The sequence below is a fragment of the Pelodiscus sinensis genome, chromosome 2, assembly GCF_049634645.1.
Source record: "Pelodiscus sinensis isolate JC-2024 chromosome 2, ASM4963464v1, whole genome shotgun sequence".
NCBI lineage: Eukaryota > Metazoa > Chordata > Testudines > Trionychidae > Pelodiscus > Pelodiscus sinensis.
In genome coordinates this window covers 1342188-1360196 of record NC_134712.1, presented here as the reverse complement: position 1 = coordinate 1360196, position 18009 = coordinate 1342188, and the positions used below count along the sequence as shown (strand labels likewise).

Here is an 18009-nt window from a genome sequence, read left to right as displayed (position 1 = left end):
TGAGCTGAGTCCTCCAAGCTCAGGCACGGGGGTCGGGTCTCTTTGGCAGCCAGGCCCAGCACAGGGCCTGATCCCTCTAAGCTGCCTGAGGCGGAGAGTGCTTTGCAGGTGGGGCAGAGGCCTAGCCACAGCTGGGCCAGGGTGGGTGCAGCCCCACCCGCTTGGCTTCCCGGCCGAGGCAACTCTCAGCTGTAGGGTAAACAGAGTGGCACTGTCTTTCCCGAGTTGCATCTGACGAAGTGGGTCTTTGCCCACGAAAGCTTATGCTCCTACACTTCAGTTAGTCTATAAGGTGCCACAGGACTCCTCGTCGCTATCACTGATGAAGATATTGAACAGTACGGGTCCCAAAACAGACCCTTGCGGAACTCCACTTGTTACCCCTTTCCAGCAGGATTTAGCACCGTTAACAACAACTCTCTGACTACGGTTATCCAGCCAATTATGCACCCACCTTATCGTGGCCCTATCTAAGTTATATTTGCCTAGTTTATCAATAAGAATATCATGCGAGACCGTATCAAATGCCTTACTAAAGTCTAGGTATATGACATCCACCGCTTCTCCCTTATCCACAAGGCTCGTTATCCTATCAAAGAAAGCTATCAGATTAGTTTGGCATGACTTGTTCTTCACAAACCCATGCTGGCTATTCCCTATCACTTTATTACCTTCCAGGTGTTTGCATATGATTTCCTTAATTACCTGCTCCATTATCTTCCCTGGGACAGATGTTAAACTGACCGGTCTGTAGTTTCCTGGGTTGTTCTTATTCCCCTTTTTATAGATGGGCACAATATTTGCCCTTTTCCAGTCTTCTGGAATCTCCCCTGTCTGCCATGATTTTTCAAAGATCATAGCTAAAGGCTCAGATACCTCCTCTATCAGCTCCTTGAGTATCCTGGGATGCATTTCATCAGGACCTGGTGACTTGCTGACATTTAACTTTCCTAAGTGATTTTTAACTTGTTCTTTGTGTATCCTATCTTCTAAACTTACCCTCTCTCTGCTTGTATTCACTACGTTAGGCACACCTCCAGACTTCTCGGTGAAGACCGAAACAAAGAAGTCATTGAGCATCTCCGCCATTTCCAAGTTTCCTGTTACGGCTTCTCCCTCCTCACTAAGCGGTGGGCCTACCCTGTCCTTGGTCTTCCTCTTGCTTTTAATGTATTTATAAAAGGTCTTCTTGTTTCCCTTTATGCCTGTAGCTAGTTTGATCTCATTTTGTGCCTTTGCCTTTCTAATCTTGCCCCTGCATTCCCGTGTTGCTTGCCTATATTCATCCTTTGTTAGTTGTCCTAGTTTCCATTTTTTATGAGACTCCTTTTTTATTTTGAGATCATGCAAGATCTCCTTGTTAAGCCAAGCTGGTCTTTTGCCATATTTTCTATCTTTCCTACACAGCGGAATTGTTTGCTTTTGGGTCCTTAACAACGTCCCTTTGAAATACTTCCAACTCTCCTCAGTTGTTTTTCCCTTCAGTCTTGCTTCCCATGGGACCTTACCTACAAGTTCTCTGAGCTTATCAAAATCTGCCTTCCTGAAATCCATTACCTCAATTGTGCTGGTCTCCCTTCTACCTTTCCTTAAGATCATGAACTCTATTATTTCGTGAACACTGTCCCCTATACTGTCTTCCACTTTCAAGTTCTCAACTAGTTCCTCCCTATTTGTTAAAACCAAATCCAGAACAGCTTCTTCTCTGGTAGCTTTTTCAACCTTCTGAAACAGAAAGTTGTCTCCAATGCAGTCCAGAAACTTATTGGATAGCCTGTGCCTCGCTGTGTTAGTTTCCCAACATATGTCTGGATAGTTGAAGTCCCCCATCACCACCAAATCTTGGGCGTTGGATAGTTTTGTTAATTGTTTAAAAAAGGCCTCATCCACCTCTTCCACTGGCTAGGTGGCCTGTAGTAGACTCCTAGCATGATATCACCCTCATTTTTACCCCTTTTAGCTTAACCCAGAGACTCTCTACACAGCTATCTCCTACGTTCATCTCCACTTCAGTCCAAGTGTGTACATTTTTAATATACAAGGCAACCCCTCCTCCCTTTTTTCCCTGTCTCTCCTTCCTGAGCAAGCCGTACCCTTCCATACCAACATTCCAATCGTGCGTCCCATCCCACCAGGTTTCTGTAATACCAATGATATCATAGTTGTATTTATTGGTTAGCAATTCCAGTTCTTCCTGCTTATTACCCATACTTCTTGTATTTGTATATACCCATACTTCTTGCATTTGTGACCCCTTGGGCTGGCTGTGGAGCTCCCGGGAACGGTGCCGGTGCTGCACACTGTGTGTGACCCGGCCGACCCAAGCACCCCTCAGTTCCTTCCTACCGCCATCGACGGCTGTTGGAGCTCGTGGCTCTCTTGCTTTGCAAGTCCCTCGTATCCCTCATGCAACCAGTTCTGTGCTGTCTGTCCGGTTAGATTAATAGTTGTTCACTTAGGGGGGGGTTAGCAGCTGGAGGTGAAGGGGATTTCCCCTTCCAGCCCATGTTCTCTTCGGGGCCCTGGACAGGTCAAGGTTCCAGGACTTCAAGGTCCCAGGGTGCGGAGGGAGTTGTCAGATGTCAGTGCAGAGCTGTTGGTTCTGTTCAATGTCTCCATCAATAATTTAGATATTGGCACAGAGAGGATGCTTATTAAGTTTGCAAATGATCCCAAGCTGGGAAGGGTGGCAGGTGCTTTGGGGGCGAGGGTCAGAATTCAAAATGTTCTGGACAAACTAGAGAAATAGCTGGAGGGAAACAGGATAAAGTTTAATAAGGACCAATGCAAAGTGCTCCACTTAGGAAGGACCAATCCGTGTCACACATAGAGAACGGGAAGCGACTGTCTAGGAAGGAGTCCGGCAGAAATTGATGAGTCAACAGTGTGACACTTGCAAAAAAAAGCAAACCTGATTCTGGGAGGCATTAACAGGAGCATTGTGAGCGAGACCCGAGGAGTCATTCTTCCGTTCTACTCTGTGCTGATTAGGCCTCAAGTGGAGTAGTGGGTCCAGTTCTGGGCATCACATTTCAAGAAAGAAATGGAGAAATTGGAGAGGGTCCAGAGAAGAGCTATGAGAATGATGAAGGGTCTAGAGAACATGAGCTGTGAGGGAAGACTGAAAGAATTGGGCTTTAGTCTTTGAAGTAGGAATAAGAGCCTCCGGAAAAGGGCGCTTTTTCCGGAGGATCGGGGCCAGTGTAGACGCTCTTTTCCGGCTTTTTTAAAAGCCGGAAAAAAGCGGCGGACATTTTTATTTAAATGCCGCGGGGGATATTTAAATCCCCCGCGGATTTCCCTACTACTATAGGTGAAATTAACATGCCCCTTCCGGAAAAGGGCCCAGTGTAGACGAGCCCCTTGGCTGTGTCTACACTGGGCTACTTATTCCGGAAAATCATGCGCTTTTCCGGAATAAGCTGCGAGCTGTCTACACTGGCCCTTGAATTTCCGGAAAAGCGAGGGACCACGCCTCGCCGGCCAGCCCGCACTGAGCCCCGCCAGTGCAGGGCAGGAGCTCCCCACCACAGGCCTGTCTGAAGACAGTTTTCATCATCCTTCTCCTCCTGACTACACCCGCCCAGGTCCTTCCGCCTGTGCCTGAGGCAGCTTGTCATTTCGGCTGCTGCCCATTAGAGCCTATTCCATTTTCCACATTTAAAGTGCGGGGCGGGAAGCAGGACACGGTGCTCCAGCTGAGCCCTCTCGTGGGTCAGTCACTGCCCACGTCTTACACACAACCCTGCCCGGACGACATCCCCGAGTGACACTCGCCCCGACCTGCTGATGGGGGGGGCCCAGGAAGGCAACTGCCCCAGGGCCTAGCGATAGAAAAGGGTTGGGCCATCGCTGTCACTGCTGTGGTACCATGAGACTGGGCCAGATACTCCCTGAAGTGCCGCAGGGTCATTTAACCAGGCGTTGTGGGTTTGGATGTTTCCATCTTGTTTTGGCTTCTTGGCGTCTGCACTTTCCTTTAGCTGCGGGACCATCACCGACCCCACTGCCGGATCCCTCACCACCGTCTGCTGCAACAGGCTGGAGGGCCGCTACGTCACCATCGTCATCCCGGGCAGGCGGGAGTTTCTCTCCCTGTGTGAGGTCGAGGTTCTCTCTCAGGGCTGTACCCCACCACTAGGGGGTAAGGAGCTGGCACAATGTGACTGGAGACCTGTTCCCTTTCATGTCCCCTGTGCGTCAGCCTCTGCCTAGCGAGACAGCAGAAACCCTGGGAACATCACCCCTTCCCACTGCTCCCCTGGGCGTGGGCTGCAGCTGTCAGGGGTAGGTGGGAGGGGCCCCAAGTGAATATCATGCCCCATGCCAGTGAGCTATGGGACAGGTGGGCTGAGCGCCCAGCACCACCCTGCTGTCGTTCCTGCCCAAGTTCCTATTGTGAACCCGGCTCGCACGTGGTGGCTGGTTTGTGTGTCACCATCAGGAAATGGCTTTGGTCTGTGTGGGAGAAAGGGCTTCTAGAGGTCCCCCCCCCCGGCAACGGGCACATCCCACCTCCCCTCCTCCCACCCTCTGATTCCAGCTCAGAACTTGGCGCTGGGACGTCCGGCCACGCAGTCGTCCACGTTGCACGACAGCCTTGGAGAAGCCCTGGCTAGCAAGGCCGTGGATGGAAACCATGAAGCGGTGTGGGAGCGAGGCTCCTGCAGCCACACTCAGCTCGACACAGATCCCTGGTGGACCGTGGACTTGGGCAGCCGGCATTCCGTCTCCGTGGTGATCGTGAAGAACAGGGAAGAGTGCTGTTGGGAGAGGCTGAAGGGGGCCCAGATCCACGTGGGAGACTCCCTGGCCAACAACGGCAAGGACAACCCCATGTGAGTCGCTTCCCCCTTGTCTGCGGTGAGATGAGACCTCCCAGGCCAGACACGGGGTGGGGCCTCATTGCCAGCCAGGGCCACGGTGCAGCCTCTTCCCCTCCGAGCTGCCTGGGGCTAGGAGTGCTTTGCAGGGGTGCAGGGCATGGCCATGGGTGAGCTGGGTGGGGTGCAGCCCCCCCTTGGCCTCCAGACAAACCCCAACTCAGCTGTAGCGCCAGTGGAGGGGGGACACCGTCTTCTTGCGTTGCCCGGGGTGCATGACGCCTCTTTCATCCACGGCTCATCCCCTCTTGGACTTCGCCCCACCTGCTGCCTGCCCTTCCTGCCACTCCGCTTCCCGCCCCGTGTGCTCCTTTCCCTGGACAGGTAACCCCCTCCCCGACTCTTTGCGCCCCTCCTCATGGGCAGCAGGTGAATTCGCTGTTGTGCCCCAAGCATCTTCCTTCCCCCTGTGGTCCCCCTTCTCTCCGTCCCCTCCCCAGATGCCCAGGGCACCCCAACCTCATCTGCCAGCCTCAGTGCCTCCAATTCCAGGTCCTGGGCAGCCAGCAGCCCCAGCCTCCCCAGGTCACATGTGACAGGTCATCTGATGGCACCAGCCCCAGCCTGGGCCACAAACAGTGGGAAGGGACGGGGAGCTCAGGAGCCCAGCATGGGCAGGGCCATGCCAGGCTGCTTGGCGAGGCTCAGCCCCTCCCCCCCACTATGATACTTGCTCTGCACCCTTCTCCTCCCCTCCAGCTCCCTGCATGATGCAGAACAGCTGAGAGCTCTCCAGCCCCACCTGTTCTGTCTCTGCCCTCACAGCTGTTCCTCCTGCAGAATCATCACACCTGAGCCAACAGGAACTGGGGTTCCTGGCTCCAGAGACTCCTGAGGCCTGGAGGGACCTTTCCCATCCCCAGGTCTCCAGGGGAAGGAGAATCCACTGTGTCCATCAGTAATTAGCTTCAGGGGAAACAGCCCTTAGGGGCTTGGCACACATAGCTGGACTACTCAACTTTGGAAGGCCTGGGGGCCACCGCTTATGTGTGGTTGCATATACATGTGAATATATATGCAAATATATGCAAATAGCTTCTTTCACGCTGATGGTCATAAATACAAATATTAAGGCAAGACTACACTACACGCAGGCCCCATTTAAGCCAGTTCTGCTCATTGCAATAAAATGCAACATTTCCCCTGATTGCCACCTATATGACAGTACTTTCAATGAGCAATTAAAGCCCTAGAATTTAACTAATAAAACGCATATCAACAGAAGACCATTATATTGACTAATTTTGTTTTGGCTCCCACCCCCAAGCCATGTGTTGATCTCTGCCCATGGGCAGTGTGTTGAGTAGCCCTGATCCTGACCAGGGGTAGCCAACCCATTCTGGATGAAGAGCTAAGATCCAGCGTGAAAAGCCATGGCAAAAAAAATGGTAGAGAAAAAAAAAGAGTCCCCCCAAAAATGGGAGGAAGGAAGGAAGGGAAGGAGGGAGGGAGGAAGGAAAGAAGGAAGAAAGGGAGAGAGGAAGGGAAGGGAAGGGAAGGGAAGGGAAGGGAAGGGAAGGGAAGGGAAGGGAAGAAGGAAGGAAGGAAGGAAGAAAGAAAGAAAGAAAGAAAGAAAGAAAGAAAGAAAGAAAGAAAGAAAGAAAGAAAGAAATACTGGCCCTTTTTTTGGCCTCAGTAGGCTCCCATCTGCAGCCACCCTTTTGGATCCAGACGGTTCCCCTACCCCGGTGAGCACAGAGGAGCTGGCAAACGGGGGCGGCTTTGCGAGCCTTGGGGGCAAGTTCACGAGTCGCACTGACCGGGGGAAGAGCTGCGTGCAGCTCGCGAGCTGCGGGATGGCCACACCTGACCTGGACAAATCACATCTAATACTCTCCTCCCTCATCCATTAGGCTGGCTAGCGTGTTAAAGAGCATGCGAGAGGCATGGCATGGGCTGTTCTTTGCAAATCCACGTCCGTTGTGGCATTTCACTGTATTCTTCCCCCGCTGCTTTCAGACTGTCCGATCATTTATTTCAGTGTCTGGTGAGGTATTGAAGTTGGGCTCATTGCTACAGAATTTGCCACTTCCTCTTTGTTCTCTGTTTTCAAAGATAGGTGCAAAGTTTGCCCTTCTCTAGTCCCCGGGACCTCACCCATCCTTTGTGACTTCTCTATAAAAGCCTGACTAGTTCTGAGATTGACTCCGTTATTTCCCTACGTGCTGGGGGGTGAATTTCAGCAGGTGTTGGCATTTGAACACATCTAACTTGTTTTGTCTTCTTGGCCTCTGCTTTTTCCTTTAGCTGCGGGACCATCACTGACCACAGACCTGGATCCCTCAGCACCATCTGCTGCAGTGGGCTGGAGGGTCGTTATGTCACCATCGTCATCCCGGGCAGGTCGGAGTATCTGACCCTTTGTGAGGTCGAGGTTCTATCTCAGGGGTGTGCCCCACCGCCGGAAGGTAAGGAGCTGGCACAATGTGACTGGAAACCGGTTCCCTTTCATGATCTACCCCAGTCCCTTCTGAGTCCTAGTGAGGCAGCAGAAACCGTGGGAGACTCTCCCCTTCCCACTGCTCCCCTGGGCGTGGGCTGCAGCCGGCAGAGGCAGTCAGGGGTGCAGGCTCCACGTGTGAACATTGTGCCCCATCCCTGCCTGGGGAGCAGTTTCAGCCGGGTATAGAACATGGTGGCTGAGGGAGGCTCTTTGTGGGCTGGGACCCCAGCACCAGCCTTTTCTCACTCCCATTCCCTAGGTCTCTAGCTCCCACTGAGAATCTGGCTCTGTCATGGTGCCTGGTTTGTGTGTCCCTGCCAGGAGGCGGCTCTGGCTCCGTGTTGGACAAAGGTCTTGTAGAGCCCCGCCCTTTCCGGCAACGGGCACGTCCCACCTCCCCTCTTCTCGCCCTCTGATTCCAGCTCAGAACCTGGCGCTGGGACGTCCGGCCACTCAGTCGTTCACGGTCGAGGATGCTAATTTAGTGAACAAGCCTGGCAGGGCTGTGGATGGTAGCCGTGATGGGAATTATGAACACGGCTCCTGCAGCCATACCTCTTTCGATTTGGGGCCCTGGTGGACCGTGGACTTGGGCAGACGGCATTCCGTCTCCATGGTGATTGTGAAGAACAGGGAAGACTGTTGTGCGAAGAGACTGCAAGGAGCCCAGATCCACGTGGGAGACTCCCTAGCGAACAATGGCAAGGACAACCCCATGTGAGTTGCTTCCCCCTTGCCTGCAGCAAGATGACTTCTCCCAGCTCAGACACAGGGGTTGGGTCTCACTGGCAGCTGGGGCTAGCACATGGCCTTTTCGCCTCCGAGCATCGCGAGGCTTTGACTCTTTTGTCAATGGTGCAGGGACACGGGTGGGCCTGGGTAAGACACAGACCATCCACTTGGCCTCTTGGGCCACCCAACTCTGAGTTGTAGGACTGTGGAGAGTTACAAAGCTAAGGAAAGATGAAGTAAACCTTGGGAGATGGACATGGAATGTCCAGCCATTTTCATGTCTACAAAGGACAGAACCTGAGAACAAGAAATGTGAGTAGATAGGGAATGTGTAGTTAGATGCAATCAGGTTCTCTTTTTTTGTTGCTGGTTTCCACCTTAGGTCTCTGAAACAGCAATGGGGGTGAGTCTCATACTAATTCTGTCCTAATATTTCCCACCTGAACCCAGCTCCCCACCCGGAGTCCGGGTTCACTCTCCTTTATAATTGTGAATCGGATGTCCACTCCAACCCGGGGGCCCACGGCGTCTGTTGGTCCCCGGGGAACTCGCTCCGCACAGGGTTCCTTGCTGCCTCCCCCGCACCTGGGGTGAAGGCCCTGGTCCGCGCCGGTGTTGCTCTGGTCCGTCCATCCGGCCAGCTGCAAGAGCAAGCCCAGCCCTCTCCCACAAGTCTCCCCCAATTTCTGGCCTCCTTCTCCCTTCCTTATGCACCGGGGCCTCCAGCATCCCGGGTGCCCCGCCGCTGACGCATCGCCATGCTAAGGCTATGGCGCGAGCCTCCCCAGTCCTAGCGGCCGTCAGTGCGGGTGAGCGACACCCCATCACACACACACCCTTCTAGAACCTGTCCTCATTCTGAGTTCCTCCCTGTGGACAAACACCTGGAGAAGAAATCAGCATTACTGAATCCTCCAGCTGTGATCTGTACCCCATGCTACAGAGGAAGGCGAAAAACCTCCAGGGCCTCTGCCAATCTACCCTGGAGGAAAATTCCTTCCCGATCAGCTAAACGCTGAGCATGTGGGCAAGACTCACCAGCCAGACACCCAGAAATTCTCTATAGTAACTCCTATCATCCCTCCATTGACCTATTTCCCACTGATAATGAATGGTCAATTAGTTACCAAGATCATGTTATCTCATCAAACCATCCCCTTCATAAACCCATCTAGTTTAATCTTGAAGCCAGATAGATCTTTTGCCCCCACTACTTCCCTTGGAAGGCCGTTCCAGAACCTCACTCCTCTAATGGTTAGAAAGCTTCGTCTAATCACCTGGCCCGCTTCGTCACATAATGAATAGTTCTGAGCTTGGCTCACCAGTTCCTTAGGTTCTGTCGGGTGAATTTCACCAGGCGCTGTGGGTCTAACGCATCTACCTCGTTGTGTCTCCTTGGCTTCTGCTCTTTCCTTTAGCTGCGGGACCATTGATGACACCAGACCCGGATCCCTCAGCACCATCTGCTGCAGTGGGCTGGAGGGCCGCTATGTGACCATCACAATCCCGGGCAGGGAGGAGTATCTGACCCTGTGTGAGGTCGAGGTTCTATCTCAGAGCTGTATCACACCACTATGGGGTAAGGAGCTGGCACAATGGGAATAGAAACTTGTTCCCTTTCATGTCACTTCAACTATCCAGACATATGTTGGGAAACTAACACAGCGGGGCACAGGCTATCCAATAAGTTTCTGGACTGCATTGGAGACAACTTTCTGTTTCAGAAAGTTGAAAAAGCTACCAGAGGAGAAGCTGTTCTTGATTTGGTTTTAACAAATAGGGAGGAACTAGTTGAGAACTTGAAAGTGGAAGACAGTATAGGGGACAGTGATCATGAAATAATAGTGTTCATGATCTTAAGGAAAAGTAGAAGGGAGACCAGCACAATTGAGGTTATGGATTTCAGGAAGGCAGATTTTGATAAGCTCAGAGAACTTGTAGGTAAGGTCCCATGGGAAGCAAGACTGAAGGGAAAAACAACTGAGGAGAGTTGGAAGTATTTCAAAGGGACGTTGTTAAGGGCCCAAAAGCAAACAATTCCGCTGTGTAGAAAAGATAGAAAGTATGGCAAAAGACCAGCTTGGCTTAACAAGGAGATCTTGCATGATCTCAAAATAAAAAAGGAGTCATATAAAAAATGGAAACTAGGACAACTAACAAAGTATGAATATAGGCAAGCAACACGGGAATGCAGGGGCAAGATTAGAAAGGCAAAGGCACAAAATGAGATCAAACTAGCTACAGGCATAAAGGGAAACAAGAAGACCTTTTATAAATACATTAAAAGCAAGAGGAAGACCAAGGACAGGGTAGGCCCACCGCTTAGTGAGGAGGGAGAAGCAGTAACAGGAAACTTGGAAATGGCGGAGATGCTCAATGACTTCTTTGTTTCGGTCTTCACCGAGAAGTCTGGAGGTGTGCCTAACGTAGTGAATACAAGCAGAGAGAGGGTAAGTTTAGAAGATAGGATACAAAAAGAACAAGTTAAAAATCACTTAGGAAAGTTAGATGTCAGCAAGTCACCAGGTCCTGATGAAATGCATCCCAGGATACTCAAGGAGCTGATAGAGGAGGTATCTGAGCCTTTAGCTATGATCTTTGAAAAATCATGGCAGACAGGGGAGATTCCAGAAGACTGGAAAAGGGCAAATATTGTGCCCATCTATAAAAAGGGGAATAAGAACAACCCAGGAAACTACAGACCGGTCAGTTTAACGTCTGTCCCAGGGAAGATAATGGAGCAGGTAATTAAGGAAATCATATGCAAACACTTGGAAGGTAATAAAGTGATAGGGAATAACCAGCATGGGTTTGTGAAGAACAAGTCATGCCAAACTAATCTGATAGCTTTCTTTGATAGGATAACGAGCCTTGTGGATAAGGGAGAAGTGGTGGATGTCATATACCTAGACTTTAGTAAGGCATTTGATACGGTCTCGCATGATATTCTTATTGATAAACTAGGCAAATATAACTTAGATAGGGCCACGATAAGGTGGGTGCATAATTGGCTGGATAACCGTAGTCAGAGAGTTGTTGTTAACGGTTCTAAATCCTGCTGGAAAGGGATAACAAGTGGAGTTCCTCAAGGGTCTGTTTTGGGACCCGTACTGTTCAATATCTTCATCAATGATGTAGATATTGGGATAGAGAGTACGCTTATTAAGTTTGCAGATGATACCAAACTGGGTGGGGTTGCAACTTCTTTGGAGGATAGGGACATAATTCAAAATGACCTTAGCAAGTTAGAGAAATGGTCAGAGGTAAACAGGATGAGGTTTAATCAAGAGAATTGCAAAGTGCTCCACTTAGGAAGGAACAATCAGTTCCATACATACAAGATGGGAAGCGACTGTCTAGGAAGGAGAATGGTGGAAAGGGATCTAGGGGTCATAGTGGACCACAAGTTAAATATGAGTCAACAGTGTGATGCTGTTGCAAAATAAGGAAATATGATTCAAGGTTGTATCAACAGGTGTGTTGTAAGCAAAACTTGTGAAGTCATTCTGCCGCTCTACTCTGCACTAGTTAGGCCTCAGCTGGAGTACTGTGTCCAGTTCTGGGCGCCACATTTCAAGAAAGATGTGGAGAAATTGGAAAGAGAGGAGCGAGAAGAATGATTAAAGGTTTAGAGAACATGACCTATGAAGCCAGGCTTCATGAACTGGGCTTTTTAGTTTGGAAAAAAGAAGATTAAGGGGGGACATGATAGCAGTTTTCAAATATCTAAAAGGGTGTCACAAGGAGGAAGGAGAAAATTTGTTCCTCTTGGTTTCTGAGGACAGGACAAGGAGTAATGGGCTTAAAGTGCAGCAGGGGAGGTTTAGATTGGACATTAGGAAAAAATTCCTAACTGTCAGGGTGGTCAAATATTGGAATAAATTGCCAAGGGAGGTGGTGGAATCTCCCTCTCTGGAGATATTTAAGAACAGGTTAGATAGACATCTGTCAGGGATGGTGTAGATGGAGCTTGGTCCTGCCTTGAGGGCTGGGGGCTGGACTCGATGACCTCTCGAGGTCCCTTCCAGTCCTATTATTCTATGATTCTATGTCACACCCCAGTCTCCTCTGCGCCAGCCTCTGCCTAGTGAGGCAGCAGAAGCCCTGGGAGACTCTTCGCTTCCCGCTGCTCCTGGGCGTGGGCTGCAGCTGGCAGGACAGCCTCATCCCTGCCTTGGGGAGTGTCCCTCCTGTGAGGGAGGGGATGTGGTGGGCTGACAGAGACTCTCTGGGCTGAGAAACAGGCACCAACCTGCTGCCAGCATTATCCTGCTCCCCTCACTCCTATTCCCAGGGTCCCAGCTACCTCTGGGACTTCACCCCACCTGCTCCACGCCTCTCACATGGTGCCCGGTTTGTGTGTCACTGCCGGGAAGCAGCTCTGGCTCCGTTGCAGGAGAGGGCTTTGGGACCCCCGCCCCCTTATGCCCCCAGTGACGGGCATCTCTCTGCTCTCCTCTTCTCGTCCTCTGATTCCAGCTCAGAACTTGGCGCTGCGACGTCCGGTCACTCAGTCGTCCACGTTCGATTCCATGAATGAATTCTCTGGGCCTAGCAAGGCCGTGGATGGAAACCGTAACGGGACGTACAATCACGGCTCCTGCAGCCACACCATGTTCGACACAGAGCCCTGGTGGAACGTGGACTTGGGCAGCCGGCATTCCGTCTCCGTGGTGATTGTCAAGAACAGGGAAGACTGCTGTTGGGAGAGGCTGCAGGGGACCCGGATCCACGTGGGAGACTCCCTGGCCAACAACGGCAAGGACAACCCCATGTGAGTTGCTTCTCCATTGTCTAGAGCCAGCTGAGGCACAGGGGTGGGGTCTCATTGCCAGTCGGGGCCTTGGTGTGGCCTCTACTGAGCTGCAGAAGCAAAAGCAAAGAGGGAGGGAGGATTTAATAGCGGCCTTCAGCTTCCTGAAGGGGGTTCCAAAGAGGCTGGAGAGAGGCTGTTCTCAGTAGTGACAGGCGGCAGAACAAGGAGCAATGGGCTCAAGTTGTGGTGGGGGAGGTCCAGGTTGGATATTAGGAAAAACGATTTCCCTGGGAGAGTGGTGAAGCACGGGGCTGGGTTCCCTAGGGAAGTAGTGGAGTCTCCATCCCTAGAGGTGTTTAAGGGTGTGTCTAAACTACATGGTTCCGTCAATGGAGCCATGTAGATTAGACAGATCAGCAAAGGGAAATGAAACGGCGATTTAAATAATCGCGGCTTCATTTAAATTTAAATGGCTGCCGCGCTGAGCTGACAAACTGCTGATCAGCTGTTTGTCAGCTCAGCGCTAGTCTGGAAGCTCCCGTGCCGAACTGAAAGCCCTTTATCGACCTCCCCGTTATGCCTCGTAGGATGAGGTTTACCGGGGAGGTCGATAAAGGGCTTTCACGTCGACGGGAGCGTCCAGACTTTCCCGATCGGCCGACAAACAGCTGATCGGCAGAGCAGGGCAGCCATTTAAATTTAAATGAAGCCGTGATTATTTAAATCGCGGCTTCATTTCCCTTTGCCGAACAAACAAATCTACATGGCTCCGTCGACAGACGTAGTCTAGACGTACCCTAAGTCTCGGCTTGACAAAGCCCTGGCCGGGTTGATCTAGTTGGGATTGGTCCTGCCTAGAGCAGGGGGCTGGACTCGATGACCTTCTGAGGTCTCTTCCAGCTCTATGGTTCTTTGGAGCTGCCTGGGGCTAGGAGTGCTTTGCGGGGGTGCAGGGGCCTGGCCATGGGTGAGCTGGGTGGGGTGCAGCCCCCCCTTGGCCTCCAGACAAACCCCAACTCAGCTGTAGCGCCAGTGGAGGGGGGACACCGTCTTCCTGAGTTGCCCGGGGTGCATGACGCCTCTTTCATCCACGGCTCATCCCCTCTTGGACTTCGCCCCACCTGCTGCCTGCCCTTCCTGCCACTCCGCTTCCCGCCCCGTGTGCTCCTTTCCCTGGACAGGTAACCCCCTCCCTCCAGCCCCGACTCTTTCTGCCCCCGCGCCTCATGGGCAGCAGGTGATCTGGCTGTTGGGGGAGGCTACCCCCAGGCTCCTCCCCTTCCCACTACAGTCCCCCCCCCCCATCTCCTCTCTTGCCACAGCCCAGAGCATCCCATCCTTGTATGCCCGCCCCAGCGGCCTCAGCGCCTCCAGTCCAGGAATCCTGAGCAGACACCAGCCCCAGCCTGCCCAAGTCCCATGTGGCAGGTCGTCTGGTCGCACCAGCCACAGCCTGGGCCACAAACAGTGGGAAGGGACGGGGAGCTGAGGCCCACATGGGGTCATGCTGGGCCATGCAGGGTGGAGCCGTCGCTCTCCAGCCCCTGTGTGTTCTGTCTCTGCCCTCACCGCCGTTCTCCTGAATCCTCGCACCCGAGCCCCCGGGAACTGATGTTCCTGGCTCCAGAGACTCCTGAGGCCTGGAGGGACCTTCCCCACCCCCTGGTGTGAGCTGCCGTGTGACACGGGCCAGGGACCCTCACGCAGTGATTCTGTGCTGAGCCCGCAGTCTCTGTGAGCTCCAGCGTGTCTGTTCGACAGGTGTCCGGCCTTGACCGAAGGGCTCCAGGGGAGGAGAATCCACCATGTCCCCCCGCAATTAGTGTTAGGGGAACAGCCCTTGCTGATAGCAATGTGAACCCGGGTAGTTCCTGTCTGAATGGGGCTGTAGGGGGGGACTGCTGGGCCATCTGTGACCATTCTCCCCTCGCAAATAAACAGAAGGGCGGGGCAGGAATCCACCCCCAGGGGCCATCCCTTTCTTCCCCCCATGCTGAGGCAGAACCAAGGAACCCTAGACCAGAGCACAAACCATGGCAGCTGCTCTCCAGAGCCGCATGGCGTTACTGTGTGATAGGGAGCACCTGCCACTGTCTGGGGAGGGATTTCTGCTGGGAGCAGCTCCCCCTTAGGGGCTTGGCACTCGTAGCTCCCCCTTTGGAGCCTCTTCCCTCCCGGACCCCTCTCCTGGGTTGACTTTCCTGAGCTGCCCCTGAAAGAAACGAAGCGAAAGTATATTTCTTCCAAGAAAACCTGTGGAACTCCTTGCCAGAGGATGCTGTGAAGGCCAAAACTATACAGGATTCTGAAAAGAACTAGATAAGGAGAATAGGTCTCTCAGTGACTATTAGCCCGTGTGTGGCCAGAGATCCAGCACCATGTTCTGTATGTCCCTCACCTGTTTGCCACAGCCTGGGAAAGGGTGACCGGGTGAATCACACAATGATTGCCTGTTGTGAGCCTTCCCTCTGGGGCACCTGGCATTGGCCACTGTTGGCAGACAGGACTCTGAGCTGGACACTTTGGTTGGACCTAGGCTGAGGTTCTTACATAAAAGCCAGATGTATCTGCCCCTAGAGTGCAGTGTCCCAACCTATGGCTTGGGACCCAAATATGGGTCGCCGTTACATTTCAAAAGGTCACCAAGTGTCTCCCCGGGTGACTCTGTCCTCCCTGCTCCCCCCGATTTTGAATTGCCTTGCGTCAACCAAGTCTTCCTGAGTTGTCAAAATGGGTCCCCATCTGGAAAAGGTTGGGAACCGCTGCCCTAGAGAAACCCACTAGACCCCACTGCCCTCTCTGAGCTCTCACGGGGCCTCTTCCCTCCACAGAGGTAGTAAAAAAAAGAAGGGTTTGTAGTAAAATTTGAAACTCGACAGTATCCCGTAAATGACCAATGTCAACGTCATTAATGAACACAGAGACCAGTGCCCAACACAGGGCACATCCCTGAAACTTCCTTCTACATAAAGGCCCTCAATGTGACATTCACTATTGTTAACTCCTCCTGGGGTGCGTTTCAAACACCTGTGCACCCACCTGATAGTGATTTTACCTAGATCGTCTTTCCCTCGTTTGCAGACAGGAGTGTGACATGGGGTTCTCTCAAAAGCCTTCCTAAACTCTAGTGAGATCACATCTAGGGTGCGTCTAGACTACACGGCTCCATCGATGGAGCCATGTAGATGAGGCAGGACGACAAATGGAAATGAAGTGGCTATTTAAATAATCGCCGCTTCATTTAAATCAAAATGGCCTCCACGCTGTGCCGATCAGCTGTTTGTTGGCACAGCACGGCAGTCTAGACGGGTCTCTGCCGACCCCAGAACCCTTTGTCGGCAGATCCTTTATGCCTCGTGTGACGGACCGGGCCGTGTTTGGGCACCGCTGAGGGCGAATTGCTCAAATCCGGGCTCCTTACAGCCCCCAGACTGGAGACTTCTCCAAACAGGCCACAAACCAGTCCCACAGAGCACTTCAGCTGCCTGCCTGAAGCCTCCCGAGCAAAACCCCTCCAATACCCCAGCAATATCCGTGCCCCAGATGGCCCCGGGCCTCATACACAGGTGGGGGGTCCTAGCACCCAACCCCACCTACCCCGAACAAGTCCTGTCTGGTTCCAAGAAACCAGCCACAGATCCCTGGTCAATTTACCCTCTGGACCTTACCCACAAATCACGCTGGGCCAATCCTTTAGAATCTATATCTAAAGGTTTATTATTACAGTAAAGAAAAGCATGAGAGTGAGGTTGCTAAAGGATAGTACGTTACATGCACCGAATCGCCCAGTCCTCGATGCAGGCTCTAGCAAAGATGTTACAGCTGCTGGTTTAAAAGTCCTTGTTGCGCATCCTAGGATCAGGATGGGTTCACAGGTCGTCCTGGCTCTTCAATCCCTGCACTGCTGCCTCTGGGATGAAGTGCTGAGCTGAGAACAAAATGGCATTGACCACATGGCCTCTTTATACCTCCTTCCTGGCCTCTTCTTGGCTGCAGGAGATCACCTGGTCCTCAGCCTCTCTCTGCTGGCAGCTCTTAGGTCTCCACCCTCATGCTTTAGGTGTGTCCTTGGCCCATTGAGTGCCATTGTCCCACAGGGCCTCGCTAATTAGCATGTCCACAGGCCGGGCTCTGCCCAATGCTCAACCACATGCAGAGAAATATTCAGTATCCACACAGATTAGAGATTCCTACCTATACACACAGACATTATACACTCACATAAATAGCGTACATAGGATTAGCAGACAGTGAGCTTCTATTCAACACCTCACATGGCCCCCTTCTATACCATTTTCTGGGGCCAACACCCCCACCTATGGGTGCAGCAGCGATCTGGCTGCTCCCCTCCATATCCAGTAATGTGACACCTCGTGAATCAGGATCTGCCGACAAAGAGTTTTGGGGTCGGCAGATCCCTGTCTAGACTGCCGCGCTGTGCCGACAAACCGCTGATCGGCACAGCATGGCGGCCATTTTGATTTAAATGACGTGGCGATTATTTAAATCGCTGCTTCGTTTCCCTTTGTTGAGTAAACATTGATGGAGCCATGCAGTCTAGACGTACCCCTAATGCTCCCCTCCCTCACCCATAAGGCCGATTAGTCTGATCAAGAAGAGCATGCGAGAGACATGGCATGAGCTGTTGTTTGCAAATCCACATCAGTTGTGGCATATCACCGTATGATTCGGGGGCTGGAGCACACGACCTACGAGGAGAGGCTGAGGGAGTTGGGTCTGTTTAGTCTGCAGAAGAGAAGAGTGAGGGGGGATTTGAGAGCAGCCTGCAACTCCCTTAAGGGGGGTTCCAGAGAGGCTGGAGAGAGGCTGTTCTCAGTGGGGGCAGGTGCTAGAACAAGGAGCAATGGGCTCAAGTTGCAATGGGGGAGGTCTAGGTTGAATATTAGGAAAAACTCTTTCCCTAGGCGGGTGGGGAAGCGCTGGGCTGGGTTCCCTAGGGAGCGGGTGGAGTCTCCATCCCTAGAGATGTTTACGTCCTGGCTTGACCAAGCCCTGGCTGGGTTGATTCAGTTCGGATTGATCCTGCCTTAGGCAGGGGGCTGGACTTGATGACTCCTGAGATCTCTTCCAGCTCTATGATTCAATGATTCTCCTCCCGCTGCTTTCAGACTGTTCAATCGTTTGTTTCCGTGTCTCATGGGGCACTGAAGTTGGGCTCATTGGTCCACAATCTG

The 18009-nt window shown here is 52.3% G+C and overlaps 1 protein-coding gene across 1 annotated transcript in view; it reads left to right on the top strand.

The window, feature by feature from the left end:
* Positions 1-18009, top strand: part of LOC112547122 (uncharacterized) — a 118666-nt gene that overhangs the window by 74992 nt on the left and 25665 nt on the right. The window contains exons 22-27 of the mRNA XM_075923072.1: positions 3984-4144; positions 4544-4838; positions 7131-7291; positions 7749-8043; positions 9477-9637; positions 12538-12832. Coding sequence (XP_075779187.1) covers positions 3984-4144; positions 4544-4838; positions 7131-7291; positions 7749-8043; positions 9477-9637; positions 12538-12832 — 1368 coding nt within the window. The remainder of the gene's footprint in view (positions 1-3983; positions 4145-4543; positions 4839-7130; positions 7292-7748; positions 8044-9476; positions 9638-12537; positions 12833-18009) is intronic.